The sequence below is a fragment of the Corythoichthys intestinalis genome, chromosome 1 (genome assembly GCF_030265065.1).
Source record: "Corythoichthys intestinalis isolate RoL2023-P3 chromosome 1, ASM3026506v1, whole genome shotgun sequence".
Classification (NCBI taxonomy): Eukaryota; Metazoa; Chordata; class Actinopteri; order Syngnathiformes; family Syngnathidae; genus Corythoichthys; species Corythoichthys intestinalis.
Window position 1 is genome coordinate 33,784,388 of NC_080395.1, and position 17,551 is coordinate 33,801,938.

Genomic DNA, 17,551 nt, shown 5'->3' on the forward strand with positions numbered 1-17,551 from the left:
GAACCTCGAACAGAATGATGGTACCCTGAACTAAATTTTTTGTTGCGCAACCTTTTGAGGCGATCAAATTGTTAAATTAAATTGTAAAATGTAACATAGGAGAGGAGGTAACAAAAATAGCCATGTAAGATATGTTTTACTTTAAAAATGTTTTCAGGAAGAAAAAAAAATGGTCAAAGCAGTAATCATTACAGATCGTTAGAGGGCAGTAATGCACTATGACAGGTAAACACTAAAACGAAGAAGAAATTGAGCGAGGGGAGTGGGGACCTTGATCAAATGATGACGTAGTGACACTGCGTATGAGACAGTGGAGCCTCCCCCCAGCTTGACTGCGTCTTGGCGAAGTAAACATGACGATGTTGACAATTAGTAGGGTTTTAATGGAGCGGTCGTAAAACCACAGCTTACGATACAACGCCGAAGTTGAACAGTGTATGTGACAATCCGGGAAAGTGTAAGTGAACGTTTAATACATGTTCAATACCTCAACCGGTTGTAAAGAATGATTAGCCGAGTAGCTAATGTTAGCCAACTTGGAAGCTAGTGTTAGCTGTCGTTAGCCGTTCGAATAGCTTTAACTTGGAGCGAGGATTCAACATCATTTGGCTTGGCGTGTTTGAAAAACGTACTTTTTCCATCATAAGGAAACGTAAATAAATTAGCTAAACGTGGTTCGAACGGGAGGGAACTTTCAGGCTTGAAGTAGATAAACATGTCAGGCCAGGTCGACGTGCTAGCAGGTAAACTGCTCACCTGGCTATCGTCATTCTCTGCATTCCGATTACTTACACAACTGGCCAAAATTAAATTAAAATTGAAATTAATTTAGTGTAATTGTGTGTATTTAAATTTCTAAGATCAGTTGAGTGACACGAGACGATTCCAGTCTTTTATTGTTTTACTGAAACAAATGTTAAGGAGCTTGACACTCTTATTATGGAAATGCACATTTTTCTGTCAAACGTGATCTTTTTTTTTTTTTTTTTTTTTTTTTTTTTTTTTTTAATGATTGTTATTTTTAAAATCTGATATTCAACAATTTTCCCATCCCATCATGACTTTATTAGTCTCAATTGACTTTCAGTTGAAATATTGCTAATCTCACGTATAGAAAACATGATAAAGAGGAATTTATGAAATCAAAATAGAAAGCCCAGGGCACAGGTTTACCAAAGAAAGTGAATAGAGCCAAAACACTTTGGAGCTAGAGGTCAGGTGAGGTGATGTGGTGTGGTTTAATTTGGTAATCAAGCATGCAAAGAAAAAACATATTTTAAAAGTTTAGAAATGATAAACACTCCAGAAATGGTTAAAATACATAAATGTAATTAGGGCAGTTAGGAAATATTTATAGTTGCGAAAATTCATGAAATTAGCGTTGGGAGTGGGCCAAAGTAGGAAATCAGTGGAACAATAGACCTGGTCAACAGTGAGTTAAAAATGTGAGTGCAGCTCAATTTTTTTATATCATATTTGGTAGAATCGTACCTGTAGAAACGATAATAATGACGCATTGTTTTGAATGTATGAATGGCTTAGTCGCCATTTCACAATTGTACAATGAAATTGAGGCGCTCTTACAGTATTTTCTTACCTATAATTTTTTTAATGAGTGTTTGTCAACTAAGTTGTTGTTTTGTGTTAAAGGTTTTTTTCTACACATATACAGTTCTTGCTCTTTTGAGAGAGATGATAAGCTGTGATTAAAACAAGAGTGACATCTGGTCGGAGACATACACACTGCTTTCCTAAATAAAGCGTGTATCACAAATCCCATGACCTGAGTGTGATCACCCCTAGCTAACAAACTTCTCCTTTAAGGTCTGACACGGGGGCAAACCACAGTTTTAACGGCTGGAGAGAACATCCGGTGCAAAAATGCCTCTGCTGTTTCTGGAGAGGTTCCCTTGGCCTAGTCTGCAGACATACACGGCTTTGACTGTAGTTCTACTTGCGGCGAGCATCTTCAGTGCCTACACCACTGTGACCGATCCTGGTTTTGGGTCATTGGAAGCAGATGAGACCCCGACGGGCACAGATGTTGATCTAGAGCACTTGAATAATGAAATGAGTAACACAGAACTGGCAACCACTGTTATGTGGTATCTGGTGACTGACAGCCTCCTTGTATGGGTGAGCTCTTTCTCTAAAAAGATGTTGGAATCCAGAACTGTCAAATTGTTTTCACCGTTGGCCATATTGTGAAATGTTACATAACATAAATACATACATTTTATGGCAGTACTTAAAATGTTGTAAACTCGAATTTTTGTCAAGAAGGTTCTGCTTTTGGAACTGGTACACGTGCAACACTAGTTGTCCTAATGTTTAAACCATTTAAATACTGGACTGTCTCAGAAAATTAGAATACACAATATTCTAATTTTTTGAGACAGTCCTGTGTATATATACAGGACTGTCTCAGGAAATTAGAATACACAATATTCTAATTTCCTGAGACAGTCAGGAAATTAGAATATTGTGTATACAGTCCAGTATGTAACAGTGCTCTGCTAAGTGTTACGGTTTGTTACACTGTTTGGTTGACTTTCTGTACTATTAGCAAATGAAATGCAAACTGAGTTATTTGCTATTCAAAAAGTAAAATGCCTGCACTTCTACTTGCAGGTGCTTGTCAACACATTCTGCTGCTCTTTAATGTTAATAGCAAAAATTATTCAATATGTGGTGTTTGGCCCTCTCAGAGTCAGTGAGAAGCAAGTGAGTTTGTTGCATCTATATCTAAAATATGAGCAAACAAGACTTACTAATGATCACAATTTTTTGATTTCCCCAGCACCTAAAAGACAAGTTCTGGAACTTCATATTCTACAAGTTTATATTCATCTTTGGCGTGCTGAATGTACAGACTGTGGAGGAGGTGGTGATGTGGTGTCTGTGGTTCTCGGCCCTTGTCTTTCTTCACCTAATGGTGCAGCTCTGTAAGGACCGATTTGAATATGTAAGTTTGCAGTGATAACACAGTTCTTTTTTGTCTAAACTTTAGTTGTAATATTTAAATTAAAACGGTTTGTAACACTGCGGCAGTTTTGAGAGCGCTATATAAAAAAGCTTAGTTGACCAAACTTGTGGAAAATAAAGACAGTCAAACATTTCATTTTTAGGGAAAAGCATGTGGCAGCTTTAATGAAGTTTTTATCGATCTACTTGTTAAAAAAAAAAATCAACAAAATTGCAGGAACTAGAATTTAATGTTTTACTTAATTGAAATATATAGGTAAAAGAAAAATAAAACAGAAAAATTGTTTCGTGCTTTCAAAGAACTAACTAAAACAAACTGTAATTAATGATATTAACCATGTTATTTTCATATTTCATCCCCAGAAGCAATATTTACTAGATGTGTGCAAAATTTCCGATTCTTAGATTATTCGCGATTCGGCCGTGGAAGATTCGAGAACGATTCACAAACATCCAAATTCCGATTATTGAAATATGCCAAGTAAAGCGGAAGTACAACACACTCAGCGCGCTGCGCGGTCAATGAGCAACGGAGCGAGAGTAGCTAAACATCATGCTTCTCATTACCCGGCCCCTCGGGTAATGCCAATGCTCAACTCATGGCTCTAGCTCAACTCATGCCACGAGATAAAAAAACACAACAACATACCTGAAGCTGCTACAAAAGTACGTCATCCACATAATGTTACGGTAGATATCATTTATATAAGACTAGATGCACTACGGTAGCGGTAGCGTTTGCAGCACATCTACAAAAAGCTAGATGCAGTCGTAGTAAACGGCCGCCATCTTAAAGCAGTACACTTCTCTGCAAGGCTGTTGTAGCGAACCTTCCAAGCAAACCTAATTAACTTTTTATCTAAAATACTCCTAAATCGGTAAAATATTGACTTGAATCTATCTTTAAAATAGTTTTAAAACTTTCACATGTCGAAAGTTGACAAAAGGGAAATTATGGATTAACGGGAGCAATTTTAACAACTTTAACGGTTGATTCACAACATTAAATTAATTGAATGTAGTTTAAAGCTGCTGATACAGAATGGGCACTGGAGTTTTTTATTTACTGTTATTTTTGTATATTTGTTTACTGCTGTATGTTAACTTGATACTGAAATAGTAGTTTGGTTTAGCCTGAGAGTATTTTTGAACAATTTTGGAACAAATGTACAAAATATTTAAAAAAAAAAAAAAAAGGGGGGGGGGGTGCATCAGTAATCGTTTTAGAATCGAATCGGACCATCTGAATCGTAATCGTAATCGAATCGTTAGGTGCCCAAAGATTCCCAGCTCTAATATTTACATATATAATTGACAAAATTCAGAATGACTGAATATATTTTTAAAAAAATGAATGTTATCTTTTTTGCGTTGTGTTATTATCTTTTTTAATTCTGTACCTGACAATTAACCCAATGTACGAAAAAGGAAAATATTAAAAACTAATAATTTCAGGAAAAGTGAAATCTAATAACTACTAAGATTGCAACAACTAATCGATTAAAAATTAGTTGCCAACAAATTTGACAAACGATATTCGCCAGTTGCTATGAGATGGCCCGTTTGGTTCTTTGTTTGTAATCTAAGGGTGCTCATGGGCGCCAGTGATTAGAGCAAGAGAGAGTACACTGCTAGTCAGCTACATTCAAATTGGGTTGCTGAATCAATAACTTTACGAACTGTCGAGAGTTAGATTGTCTTTTGTGTTGTTAGATCCAGTGTGCCTCCGTCAGAGGTGAGTAAATGAAGGCAATGGTATTGTTTGCATTCTTTGTTGATGAGCTCTTACTACTTAGCACGGAGCGCTAAGCTAGGTAGCGATTATGCTAATCAGTGTCTTAATTGTCCGTTTGTATGGTGTTTTGGAGAAGCATATTCAAGTTTTGAGTTTTTCTTAGATAGTTGTCTCATTTCTTTTTATAAAGAAACCGCACACATAAACCCATTCATACTGTAAATTGTCAAACAAGAGAGAGTACTTTGAAATTTGTTTTTGGATTATATAAACAACTGTTTGATAAAGAGAACTGATTCATTACAGTCTGCCTTCTCCCTATTCGATTTTTTTGTTTAGTTTGTTTAAAGTATATAAATGAGTCATTGACACAATTTATAGCTGCGCTTCACCCACAAGTTAAAAAATGTCAATCAGCAGCACTTTTTTAACTTGAATGAACAGGACTTTTTATCTTATTTGTGTACTGAGAATTTGTTGTTTTTTTTTACTCAGAACCTTTATTAAAACTTTAACAAGTTTTAGTAGACTAGCTATCCATTTTGTCTTCATTGTTACTTACAACATGCCTAGAACAACCTCAAGTTAAATAAATTGTGAAGGTAATTGAAAAAAAGAGACATCTATCCGATTGTTTAATTACTCGTCCGATTAATCGATTATAAAAATAATTGTTAGTTGCAGCCTTAAAAACTACCAAATTCCCTCTAAAAAGTAATTAATTAATACTAAATTAAATAGAGGGAGAGAAAAAAATAAACTAAACTAATGAAAAATCCCAAACCATATATGCCTTCCCTTGACAATACGCACGATGTGACTTAAGTAAAGTCTATTGTAGAGCTGAAACGAATACTCGAGTAACTCGAGTTTAAAAACTGATCCGAGTAATTTTATTCACCTCGAGTAATCGTTTATTTTGACAGCTCTAAGCATCACGTTTTGCTCGGACTACTTTTAATGCGGGACAACGCGCTGATGTCACGTGCGTAGAGGAAGAAGCAAAAAAAAAAAACCTTACTGCAGCCGACAGCCGCTACAAATGACGCCGACGTTGCTAAATACTAGCCCACACGATGCTACGTTGGTAGCAGGTAGCGTGTGATGAGTCTCATAGAGATCACATGTATATTGAACTAGATGCGAAATGACAGACTCGGCCGCGTCTGGGCAGCGTTAGTAAACAGCCGCTATCTTAAAGCAGTAGAGCGCTAAGCGCTAATAAAGAGTGGTAAGGGCTAATAAATAAGATTAATGTTACTGTCACTAGCTCAAGTAACGTTAGCCCCGCGGAGGGCTAGGTTTCTATTAATTATGACCACTTTCGATGCGTGGCTTACGTGTCTTACATACAGGCTTTAACATAACATAGCGTTGTGGAGTGATCAGGGTGTAAAATAAAAACTCAATAATGTTAACTATCAATTTTAGCTCAGTAGTCATTGCTGGATAAAACACCAAGTAGCACTGGTCCCTAATGTGCTCCAATACAGCCTGTATCATACATTTATTTTGAACGCTGCAAAAACTCAAAATCCTATCAGGACTTACAGTTTAGACTAACTTAAAACTAACTTAACTAGAACTTAAAAATGGCTTGACACAAATAGAAATTCAATTGAAACACGTGGTAAAAAATCCTAACTTTTAAGTGATGTGTGTTATCAAGCGTAACGGCATTTTTAGGTATATACATACAGTATATATTTTATATATGTATATATAGATTTTTTTTTAATAAGATCTAAAGGTTTTTTGAGTGAAAGCAGTGAATTAGTCTTTTTTTTTTAATTCTAGTTACATCTGATATGCAATTGTTGGCTGTTTTCAACAATATACATCGAAAATAAAGACATTGATTGACTGAAAATGGTTCAAGATTAGATAAAATGTCTTGTTTTCTCATGTATATTTATAATTGCTCTTCACCTAAAAATTTTTTTTTTTTTATCCGATTACTCGATTAATCGATAGAATTTTCAGTCGATTACTAAAATATTCGATAGCTGCAGCCCTAGTCTATTGAAATCCCCAGATTGCTCTTTATTATTGACCATCTCTCATCATATGATATTTTTATTTTCCACAACACTCGACACAACTGAACAGGAGCGTGTTACACTGTCGCAAGGGAAAACGTGTCATTGACCTAACAGGCTGCTACATTCTAGTGCTATTAATAGAGCTGAAGGGGTTCGTTTAAATACAGCTCCTTGTATGTGATACTTTTTTTCTGGTGTCTGTTCAATGCTTGTGATGGTCCATCATTTTCAAAAACAAGGAAGCCATAGAGAGTAATTGCCTGGAGTTGCAATTGACAGTGTAGTTATTTATTTATTTTTGTATAATTTAGCTCAGGTTTAAAAAATGTGTGGACAATTGGGGTGTGCCATCTTAGGTAACCCACGAGTCGATTCAATTATGATTAAGGGTGTTACGATTCCATTATTGAACAATTATCAAGGTATTGGCAATGATAGTGGTTATCAGGCTTATCACGATTATCGATACGTCGTACATTACTAATTGAAAAAGTAGCCTAACAATGTCCATTATTATTATTATGTCCATTTTTTATTTAAAAGATCCTAATGATTCAACAGGAACAATGGAAACATGGCCAGACAACAAAAAGCTGCTCTTAAACTGCTTTTTTTTTTTTTTTAAACAAGAAGTGCAAAAACATTAACCATTTTAAAGGGAGTACTTGTTTCTCAACATGCCCTAACTACACACAGCTGATCTTGAGATACCCTTTTTCACAAGAAGGTGCAAAAACCTTAGCATTTTCAAAGGCAGTACTTATTTCTTTCAACAATACAAAAAACTTTACACTGGTGGAATGAATGGAAACAAACAAATTGACTATACATAAATTTATTTTCCAGTCTTTTGAAAAGGATTAAATTTCTCGCTCAGTAACCGGCAGCATCCATCATAATGTTGTGCGTGCGTCCGTCATAGGTGTCCGGGCGGCAGACGTGTCTTGAATTTCGTTCCGCTACAAGCGGCTGTCATAAAGTTATTAAGGAAAATCGAATCGTCATGTGTCGAATCGCGATGCATCTAATAATCGATTTTTTGGCACTCCCTTAGTAGAGAAGGGAACAGACCAGCTTTGAATTGACAGAAGTAAAGAAAACAAATCACAAAACCAGAATACAAACAAAAAAACCACAAACTGCGTTAGAATTATCATATCTTTTAATGCTGGAACAATTTGAGTGCGAGTCAAACGTGAGCTTTCACAAAACAGGTATTATCTAACTGGATTCACTCACAAAGGAAAAAGACTAATGAGGTGAGAATGGTCTCCTGGGGGCCTTCTCCATTTATACATGGTGAACATTGGAACAATTACCATCAGCTGCCAAAGTAAAGGCCATTAGCTGTACCCCAGTACACTTTACATTTTCCAGCTTCCTCATGCATTTGAATTTTGTGCGGTTAATGGCATTTATACTTCAATGGTGTAAATTGAGATCAGATAAAGGTGAGTGAGACCTTACCAGTTTATGAATTATGTGATAAAAGAGCCAAAAGAAAGTACAGTATCTGATGCGAATGCTGGCGGGCTAATGTAGCTAAATGACTGGGCGGGATCGGCGGATATGTTCAATTAGTTTTTTTAGTGACCAACTGAGCACAGATCCCCCCAAATTTATGAAATTAGCCCCTCGGTTCACCTTTTGTTTTTGATTTATCAGTACAATGTTAAAAAATATTTAGAAATAAATCACTGAAAACACTCAATGCCATTAACAGTCCACCTTTAACAATCCTTGTCACTCTTGTTTGTTGTTGCAGCTGTCATTCTCGCCCTCCACTCCCATGAACAGCCATGTGCGAGTCATGTGTCTGCTGGTTTCTCTCCTGCTGGACTGCTGTGGTCTAGCCGTGGTCTGTGGCCTACTTGGGGCATCCCATGGAATGCACACCCTATCTTTTATGGCTGCAGAGGTCAGTATTATGTCTAAATATTGTATTTCTATTTTTAGCTCTTTGAACTTACATAGCATAGCCTAATGTATGTTTGTTTACTTTTGTCTTTAGTGTCTGATGGTGACTGTTCGCACAGGACATGTCATCATGCGGTGAGTCTTAAGGGATTTGCAGAGAAATGACAATTTTTTTTCCTACCAATTTTAAGTTAGAGCTGTTCTTATGCAGGTATTCCATCCACCTCTGGGACCTAAGTCATCCAGGAACATGGGAGAGTAAAGGAACCTACGTGTACTACACAGACTTAATCATGGAGTTGGCCATGCTTTTTCTAGATCTCATGCATCACATCCATATGCTGGTAATTAGAAATTCAGTAGTACACTTGCTTCTGCTTCATCCTCTGATCGTTTTTCACCTCGCCTTCCGATATTTTTCTCAGCTTTTCGGCAACATCTGGCTGTCCATGGCAAGTCTGGTCATCTTCATGCAACTGCGATATCTCTTCCACGAGGTGCAGCGTCGCCTTCGCAGACACAAAAACTACCTTCGCGTTATCAATAACATGGAGGCTAGGTACATGAAAATCAGTCTTGAAATAATTATGGTTTGGGAATATTTTACTTTGTTTTGTAGTTGTTTCATGGTTAACATGATTATCATTTTTGATACAGATTCGCGGTTGCCACAGCAGAGGAGCTGGCAGTGAATGACGATGATTGTGCAATTTGCTGGGATGCCATGGTGACAGCACGCAAACTTCCCTGTGGTCATCTCTTCCACAAGTGAGGGCTATCTGAATGTGTCTTGTAGTTGCTATAGGTCATTTTTGCGTAGTCATAGGTCACTATGCATTTTTGATATTTTGGTGCAAGAAGTCGGATGGCAAGAAGTCACAAAGAAAATGGCAGGCAGTGAAGACGAAACAAACAGTTCATGGGCAAAATCACTGATATACACCGTACTCTTTGGACTATAAGTTGCTATATTTTCCCCTTCAATGATAGCCAGTTCTGGTAATATATAGAAAAAGTGCAGATTTCCTGTAAAATTTGGTGGATACGGCTTAGTAGTCAGGTGCGGTTTATAGTCCAAAAATTACAGTAACACTTTCATGTCTGAAGGTTGGAGGAAGTTTAGAGAGAAGCCTATAATATGTATCGGCTACAAAATAAAAGATATTCAAAGCCCGATCATCATTTTATTTCAAGAAAAGTTGGGCCATTTTTTTCTGCTTTGACTATTCTAGATCAATGATTTGGAATAATGAAAATAAAGGAAAAATCCCTTAATTTCAAATGTCCTTAAAATTAAAAATATTGGTGAAGTGGTTATTTTTGTGATATGTTGAGGTTGAGTTTGAAGTAAATGTTTTTAGACAACCAAAAGAGTAACCAAAGAGCAAAAATAATTATCACATGTAAGGCATTAATAGCACTTGATGTCATACAAATGTTTTCCTTGTTTATACTGATCATATTTCCCGTATAATTTTTTTCCTGACTTAACATTTTTCTTCTTCAGACAAAAGCCCTAGCTGAGTTTTTTTTGTTTGTTTGTTTCTCTGTGTTCCAGCTCTTGTTTGCGCTCTTGGCTTGAACAGGACACCTCGTGTCCCACTTGCCGCACGTCCCTCAACATCAATGGGGAAGACGAGCAGGAAAGAGGCCAGGAACAGGGCGCCCGCATGGAGGACAACGCTGGTCCTGCTGGACCCGCTGCAGATCCGAGGCCTCACATCAATCAACGCAATCACTTCTTCCACTTCGATGGTCAGTCTGCACGAAGAAACACGCGGTCTCCTCATATTATGTCGGCAAGTCACAATACCAGGCTGTTCTCCCACAGGCTCGCGTATTGCCAGCTGGCTGCCCAGTTTCTCGGTCGAAGTGATGCACACCACCAACATTTTAGGGATTGCTCAGGCTAACAACTCTCAGTTGATGGCCATGGTAAGTAGAGGTGGGAATCTTGGGGCACCTAACAATTCGAGTACGATTCAGAGGCTACGATTCGATTATAAATCGATTATTGATGCACCCCTGACCACCCTTTTTTAAATTTTTCGTACATTAATTGTTTACAAATCCTCTCAGGCTAAACCAACCTAATATTTCTATATCAAGTTAACAGTTCAAAACAGTAAATAAAATACTCAAGTCCCCATTCTGTATCAGCAGCTTTAAACTACATTCAATTAATTCAATGTTGTAAATCAACGGTTCTTTAAATTGCTCCCGTTATTCCCTAATTTCCCTTATGTCTACTTTCGACATGTTTTAAAACTGTTTCATCATTTAAAAATAGATTCAAGTCAAGATTTTGCCAATTTAGGCATATTTTAGATAAAATGTTAATTAGGTTCGCTACAACAGGGCCTTCTAGAGAAGTCTACTGCTTTAAGATGGCGGCTGTTTACTAACGGTTTACTACTGTAGCATTATGTGGTCGTATGATTGTAGCAACTAGCAACTGGGCGTTGTTTGTAGTGGCTGTCCGCCGCAGTCAAGTGTTATTGTTTTTTTACCTAGTGGCATGAGTTGAACATGATATTTACCCTCGATCCATTCCTCACTGCATCTCTAAGACCACGCTGACTGTGTTTTAGTTCCGCTTTACCTGGTATAATTAAATAATCGGAATGTGGACGTTTGTGAATCGTTCTCGAATCTTCCACGGCCAAATCGCGAATAATCTAAGGATCGGAAATTTCACACGCCTCTAATGGTAAGTTTATTTTACTTTATGATTACAGTGGTACCTCTCCTTAAAAAAAATATTGGTTCTGGAAGTAGTCTTGTAACCTTGCTATAGGTATTTCATGAGATCGAAAATGGTGTTGATTTTGTGGGCAATTACTATTTCGGTGATTTCGTTTTCCTTAATCCAGAGAAGTCTCTCCACTCATCAAAAAACTCTTTGTGAGACTAAAACACGAGGAGACTTGTGCCCTTGGCGAAGACCTCGAGCCCGCTATACCAACAGTAAGACCGTCACAACTGTGACACCCAACTGCGACACCCAACTATAAACGTCATCAACAATAGGCCGATAGGAGAGAAGACTGGCATTACTGAAGCATGATGGGAAAGACGATGACCAATACGGCAGGAAGCAGGAAGTACATACGTATCTTTTACAGTACTGTACTTTATTTTTGCCTCTTATATCCTAAGATTTCTTACGTAAAAAGAGGCAATATTTTCCCATTGAGGGACGTTTGTAGAGATGTTCGTAAGTAGAAGTACTACTGTATTTCGTACCCCAAAATTACTACATTGTGCAAGTGTTAGCCACAGGGTTCCCACGGACCCTTGAAAACACTTAAACGACATTGAATTTAATAAAATGATAAATAAGGCCTTAGTTGGCATTAAAATGTCTTGAATCTAATTTTAAAGTCTTAAAAATGTGAACGCAAAAGTATGGTTATGTTAGTTGGAAATCAAAAATTGACCTTGTAATGTTTATGCTTCAAAAATAATTTTCCAAATAATAATAATTTACTGTCATGGCAAGATCATATAGGGGAACTCGTCTAGCGCAACTAATAAAACTGAAAAATTCGGCACAACTTTAGCTTCTATCGGCAAGACATAACGCTCGAAAACCACAGATTTATGACTCCTCTATAAATTTGTATTCCTTCAGCATTCTTTATTCCTTTTACGATGGCATTGTGATTCTGATTGTATCTCTTGTCACCAGGCTCATCAGATCCAGGAGATGTTCCCTCAGGTGCCCTCATACCTGGTCATGCAAGACCTTCAGCTGACCCGTTCTGTAGAGGTCACCACTGACAACATCCTGGAGGGACGCATCCAGGTGCCTTTCCCTCCACCTGCACAGGTCAGATGTCACAATTGGATCTTCAAGGCTCTTCATTTACCATATGAACTTGTTTATCATTGGCTCGGTTTCATGTTGTCCTTATTAAATGCATTACACCAATGTGCAAGAATGTTTATGTATGAATTTGACCTTGACGAGTATCAATATGGTTGCAGGCAGTTGAGCGTGGGACGTTGCATGTCAGTCCTGTCCTCGATGAGCAGCCAGGGCCTAGCGGAGCCACTGGCGAGGGCCCCAGAGAGCCCGACAACATTGAAGCTAGAGGCGGTCGCTTTTCTAAATCAGCTGAGGAGAGGCAGACAATGTTGAAGCAGCGGAAAGAGGAGCTTATCCAACAAGCACGCAGGTACAGGGACAGCTTTTAAGTACGGGGTTTATAAATGTTGGTGCTCAACAATCTACAGTGATACCTCAGCTAACGAACATAATTGGTTCCCAGAAAGTGTGCGTGAGGCGAAAAGTTCGTCTTCCGAACATTTATTTCCCATAAGAAACCATTAAAATGAGAATAATCCGTTCCCAGGTCCCCATAAAACATAATTTTCTACTAAATAAGCCTTAAAACTACACAAAAATATACCTTATTTTATGTATAATAAGTGTGCTATTGTATTATAATTAAAGAAATAAACTGTACTGTATAATAAAGTTGTTTTATTTACCTTTGCGATGGTATGGGAGTGGGAGGAGTGGGAGGAGGAGGGAGGGAGTTACTGTTTGGAAGGAGAGTGTTACCGGCAAAGTGCGCAGTTAGCGTAGACTCCACTGCTGTGCCCCCCACATGCTTTTGGTTGTTAATAAAAGTGCCCACAAAAAGCCATCCGACGCCTCTGGGTGTTTGTATGCACGCCGCCTCCTTTCTGGAGAGGAAATCGGGCGAACCGAAGACAACCGACGACAACGAGCCAACGTGACTCGCCGGTCCACTTCTCACGACGGTGGGAAGCTGAAAGCACCGCCAATTACCAGTCGAGGGCGAATTGGTAACACGAGTCACCTTCCATAAGGACTGTATGTAACTCTTTTTCGGTCCCATAATAGCAAAAGTACACTCAATATGGTCCAAAATGTCTATCAAACACAAACCACGTCCGCACTCAACGAAAGGGAGGGGACGAACTGGGACGCCGTGAGCGTGCGTCAGCTTCTCGTGGTGCTGTCCGACCGCGTGGCTTGGTTCGTCCGCCGAAAACTAGTTCGCCAGCAGAGACTATATGCTCGCGAATTTAATGTTCTTGAGGCGAAAAGTTCGTGAGCTTAAGCGTTCGTGAGCCGAGGTATCACTGTAATTGGATTTTTAAAACAAAGATGGGTAAGGTCATTTGTAGATAGGGTTGCCACCTTTCCTAAATAAGAAATATGGGATGCCCCCCTCACGCCCAAAGCTGTACAGGCAGAGAAATAAAAGGACATCCGCCAAAACTCCTAAAATGCATAGAAATGTATCTATTAATTTAAATTCCGTATTAGTTCAATATGGAACGCAACATTTAATTCCGAATTTCGGATTGTTCTTTATTTCAAGGGACAGGTGGCAACCCTATTTGTAGATGAGGTTAAAATTGTGCTCTTAATACAGGGTTTCCCTACATAAAACTTGCTAAGCCTGTTGGTAGAGAACCTCTTCATGTTTTTTGGGAGGAACAAAAACAAACGTTACTTTTTATAATTTGACAGTTATGTTTTATAAGCCATTTATTAACAATACATGGACATAGTCTTTCACAGACGGTCTTGAAATAGTTTTAACAAATAAATAAATAAAATGCAATTCATTGTAATGGCAGAAAGCTGAGATAGGTTTGTTCACATAGCAACCATAAGATGTCACCATTTATGTTTGCATTATTTCAGCAATACTATCTGCAAATGCCATCTTCTAAGAGAAATTACAAATCTTTGTGCGTCAGTTGCTTGCAGAGTTTCTTGATTCAAAGCAGGCTTTTAACTGTATAGGGCGGAAAACACAGACGTCTATATGCTGCCAGAGCTGATTCATGGTGCGTTAAGCCCCCAAACTATTTTTAATTTGTCCGTTTTACCCTGAAAACCCCCGTTTACAGACATCGCGCAACCGCTTTTGTTTCAACCCAGCCATAAAACGAAGGTAATTAATTATATTTATTATTCAAAATGCCTGTTGTTTTTAGCTTAGAATCATTAATGAATGTCTCACATTTTGTTTAAAAAAAAAAAAAAAACGACTTAAAAAAATTATTCACTCACATATGTTAAACTTCAAATTATGTCACAATGAAAAAATGGGGGTCTGTAAAAAAGTCACGGATATCTACCTCATAATCATCGCTTAATTGTATTTTTTTTGTTATTGTCGCATTTTCTCCAATATGTTAGATGATAAATAATCGATCCAAACAAAGAAAAAATGGAAAATAAACTTTTAAAAGGGTAAATATGAAAAAGAAAATCTTGACCACTCCTTGATGTCTGCGATTTCTGCATCGCGACCCTTGTTATATCAACATGTTTCACCCATAAAATCCCCCAAAAATCCAGTTGTGGCCATTCACAGCTGTGTCTTGAAACTTAGTGATACATGCTACATGGAGTTTTTGGATCGAAACAAGGTAAGTACGCGATAATATCTCTTTAAAGTCATGGCGTCTGTAATTCTGCTCTCGCGTGCTCTCACCTCCAGATAGGGTTTTGCTGTTTAAAAAACTTTTTTTTTTTTTTTTTTAAATGCCCTCCTGTTCAAATTTTTTCTTCCCCCCAAAAATTGAGAATCTAAGCTTTCCATTGATGTATCACACATGCATATCGGCCAATTTTGAAAATTGGCTAAATTGGGGGTTTCAGAGCGGAACCTCACCTGAAACTTATATGTGTAACTGTATTCATTTGTGATGTATTGCCGCAGTCATTCCATTTTGGTATTACTTGCAGGAGATATCTAAACAAGAGTCCAGAGGAGCTGGACAGTGATGTTCCCAGTCTGGAGGACGAGGAGGACTCTTTCTCAGTTGGAGAATCTGTAACACTGAGGCCTCGATCTGTGACAACAACCACAGGAAGACACACACAACCGAATCCCGAGCCCTGAAAACCCAGCTTCAGACATCGTCACCTGCTAAGGCATGACAGTGTTTTTAACTCCTCCCCCTCATGATGTTCAATACAGTCAGCAGCCATCGTAACATTTTCAGAGCAAAATTATTAAAGAGCATTGCGCACATGGCCTTCTGAGTGGAATATTAAGGCCGGACTATCGAGACTGGCCCCGGAGTCTCCAATTGCTGTTAAACTACTCTGAGCATTTTGTATTACAATGCTCTTTTTGTGTAAGTACCACTCATTGTAAACAGGGAGGAAGCTACCATGTAGTTGGGCTGCTAGCTGAGAATACATAAGCGCATGCGTTGCATTCAGAGTAGGGATGCACCGAAATGATCATTCTTGGCCAATCACCTAAAATGACGAAGAACGTGTTGGACTCTGCCAAGGGTGCCCTTTCTAATTGTGGTTGCCTCGTGGGCCCAGTTGGTGAATATTGGGCTTGCCATCAAACTCCACCCAGTTTAGTGGGCTGTCGTTGCAGGGTCAATCAGGGTTGCATCAAGGTGCAACATAAGCGTTAATGCAGAAATAACTGGTAGTAAACTTTAGCCAGTTGTGCCCCCCTACTCACGTGCACATTTCTTTGAAGTCTATCTTGAACTCTGCCTGAGGCCCTGCCTTAGAGCCCCTTATTTCTCTCTGCTTAGGCCATCTACAGTGCTTGTTTGTCATAATCCTTTTTGATGACTAAAGTCTTTAGCTTTTATATCATTTTCAGCCTAAAATTTTCAGCGACCTAATTTTCAGTGCATCCCTAATTACTGATAAATATACGCTTTTGAAAAGCTGTTAGGGGTCAATCTTATATTCTATTTTTGGAAAACAAACAAAACATCTGATGTTTTTATTTTATGGCTTTCAACTGTGAATTGCAGTAAATGTAGGCAGAATTATTTTTAGTTCTCTTAACCTTGTGTTAGAGAACGTCACTTTGTTTTTCATTCAGACATGAATGTTTTTAATGCTGCAGACAGTTATTGAAATGTCAGCTGTGTATCATTTCTGTCCGTTGTCGTTTAACCAGCAAGGGGAGTATAGGTGTGTCATTTTATTTGCTTTCTAATATTTTTTCATGGAAGCAGTAAAGGGGAAGTATTACATTTTGTAATGTGCGAATGGTTTCCTCCTTTAAACTGTTTTGAATACGAAATTGCTTTCCAACGAGTATTTGGCATCTCATGTCCGTTTCAGTCATTTTCAAATGTGAAAAGGGTTTATGGAAATGTTTTGCCTTTGTCTACACAAATGGGGAAGAAAACACCAGCAAGTAAGATAATCACAAAGGTTGATACTGTTGAGACTGTTTTGTCATTTTCATTTAGCAGCGTCTTCAAGATGGATGCATTATCCATGCGAGAGGGTGAAATACTTTGGGGATTTTCACAAGTTGCTTTGAGGATTCCCCTGTTTTTGGAATTGCACGGCAGGGTGGATCAAATGCTTTCAATGGTTAGTGATGGCCCATGGGCTACAGGTTGTCCACCCAGGTTCCAAATGCCGAGATAGAGTGTTAAATAGTCATTACACGGGAAGTGGTTGGTGTGTGTTTTGGATTGGTGAAAACGAAGCATTTTGTTTTCTTTTTAGTTATTCTGAACCTAATTTCTGACAATTATGTGAAATGATAGAGAATTTTCTTTTGGACTGAACGTTACCGGTGTATATGTGCCTACAAATAAAGAAGGTTCCCTCATGGGTCATTTGTGTAAATTGTTTTTTTTAAATGTATGGAATACATAATAGCTTCAGCTTCTCAGCAAAATGTAAATGACCTCATTCTGAGAAATTCATTGCCACAGATAAAAAAAACTTATCAACAGAAGTGGATTTCAAAGCATTACCCATATATTTATGTAAAAATTTGAGATGTGCTAAATTGGTTTTATTATTTCACGAATATATTTAAATGGTAACAAGTTAATATTTCCAGGACAGCTGTACGTATTCTAATGACACTTC

At 38.0% G+C, this 17,551-nt stretch overlaps 1 protein-coding gene across 2 annotated transcripts; it reads left to right on the top strand.

The window, feature by feature from the left end:
* Window positions 1-288: 288 nt before the first annotated feature.
* LOC130924599 (E3 ubiquitin-protein ligase AMFR-like) lies at window positions 289-17,288 on the top strand. 2 transcript variants are annotated; one of them, XM_057851269.1, is made up of 14 exons: window positions 290-457; window positions 1,825-2,136; window positions 2,632-2,724; window positions 2,801-2,965; window positions 8,528-8,680; window positions 8,774-8,814; window positions 8,891-9,023; window positions 9,105-9,238; window positions 9,337-9,447; window positions 10,238-10,434; window positions 10,511-10,614; window positions 12,371-12,511; window positions 12,670-12,860; window positions 15,422-17,288. In XM_057851269.1, exons 2-14 carry the CDS (start codon window positions 1,882-1,884, stop codon window positions 15,576-15,578), a joined length of 1,875 nt encoding a protein of 624 aa, XP_057707252.1. In that variant the 5' UTR covers window positions 290-457; window positions 1,825-1,881; the 3' UTR covers window positions 15,579-17,288. The 2 variants fall into 2 exon arrangements, with proteins under 2 accessions (XP_057707256.1, XP_057707252.1); XM_057851273.1 differs by lacking the exons at window positions 12,371-12,511; window positions 12,670-12,860; window positions 15,422-17,288 and adding an exon at window positions 11,553-12,340 and having other exon boundaries at window positions 289-457.
* The last annotated feature ends 263 nt before the right edge of the window (window positions 17,289-17,551 follow it).

What these genes read in the sequence shown, in the direction of transcription:
- LOC130924599 (XM_057851269.1), top strand. Translation starts at nt 1,882, where the DNA reads ATGCCTCTGCTGTTTCTGGAGAGGTTCCCTTGGCCTAGTCTGCAGACA. An exon ending in TCAGAGTCAGTGAGAAGCAA is followed by an intron (nt 2,725 to 2,800) that starts GTGAGTTTGTTG and finishes TGATTTCCCCAG; the next exon opens with CACCTAAAAGACAAGTTCTG. An exon ending in TCACTTCTTCCACTTCGATG is followed by an intron (nt 10,435 to 10,510) that starts GTCAGTCTGCAC and finishes GTTCTCCCACAG; the next exon opens with GCTCGCGTATTGCCAGCTGG.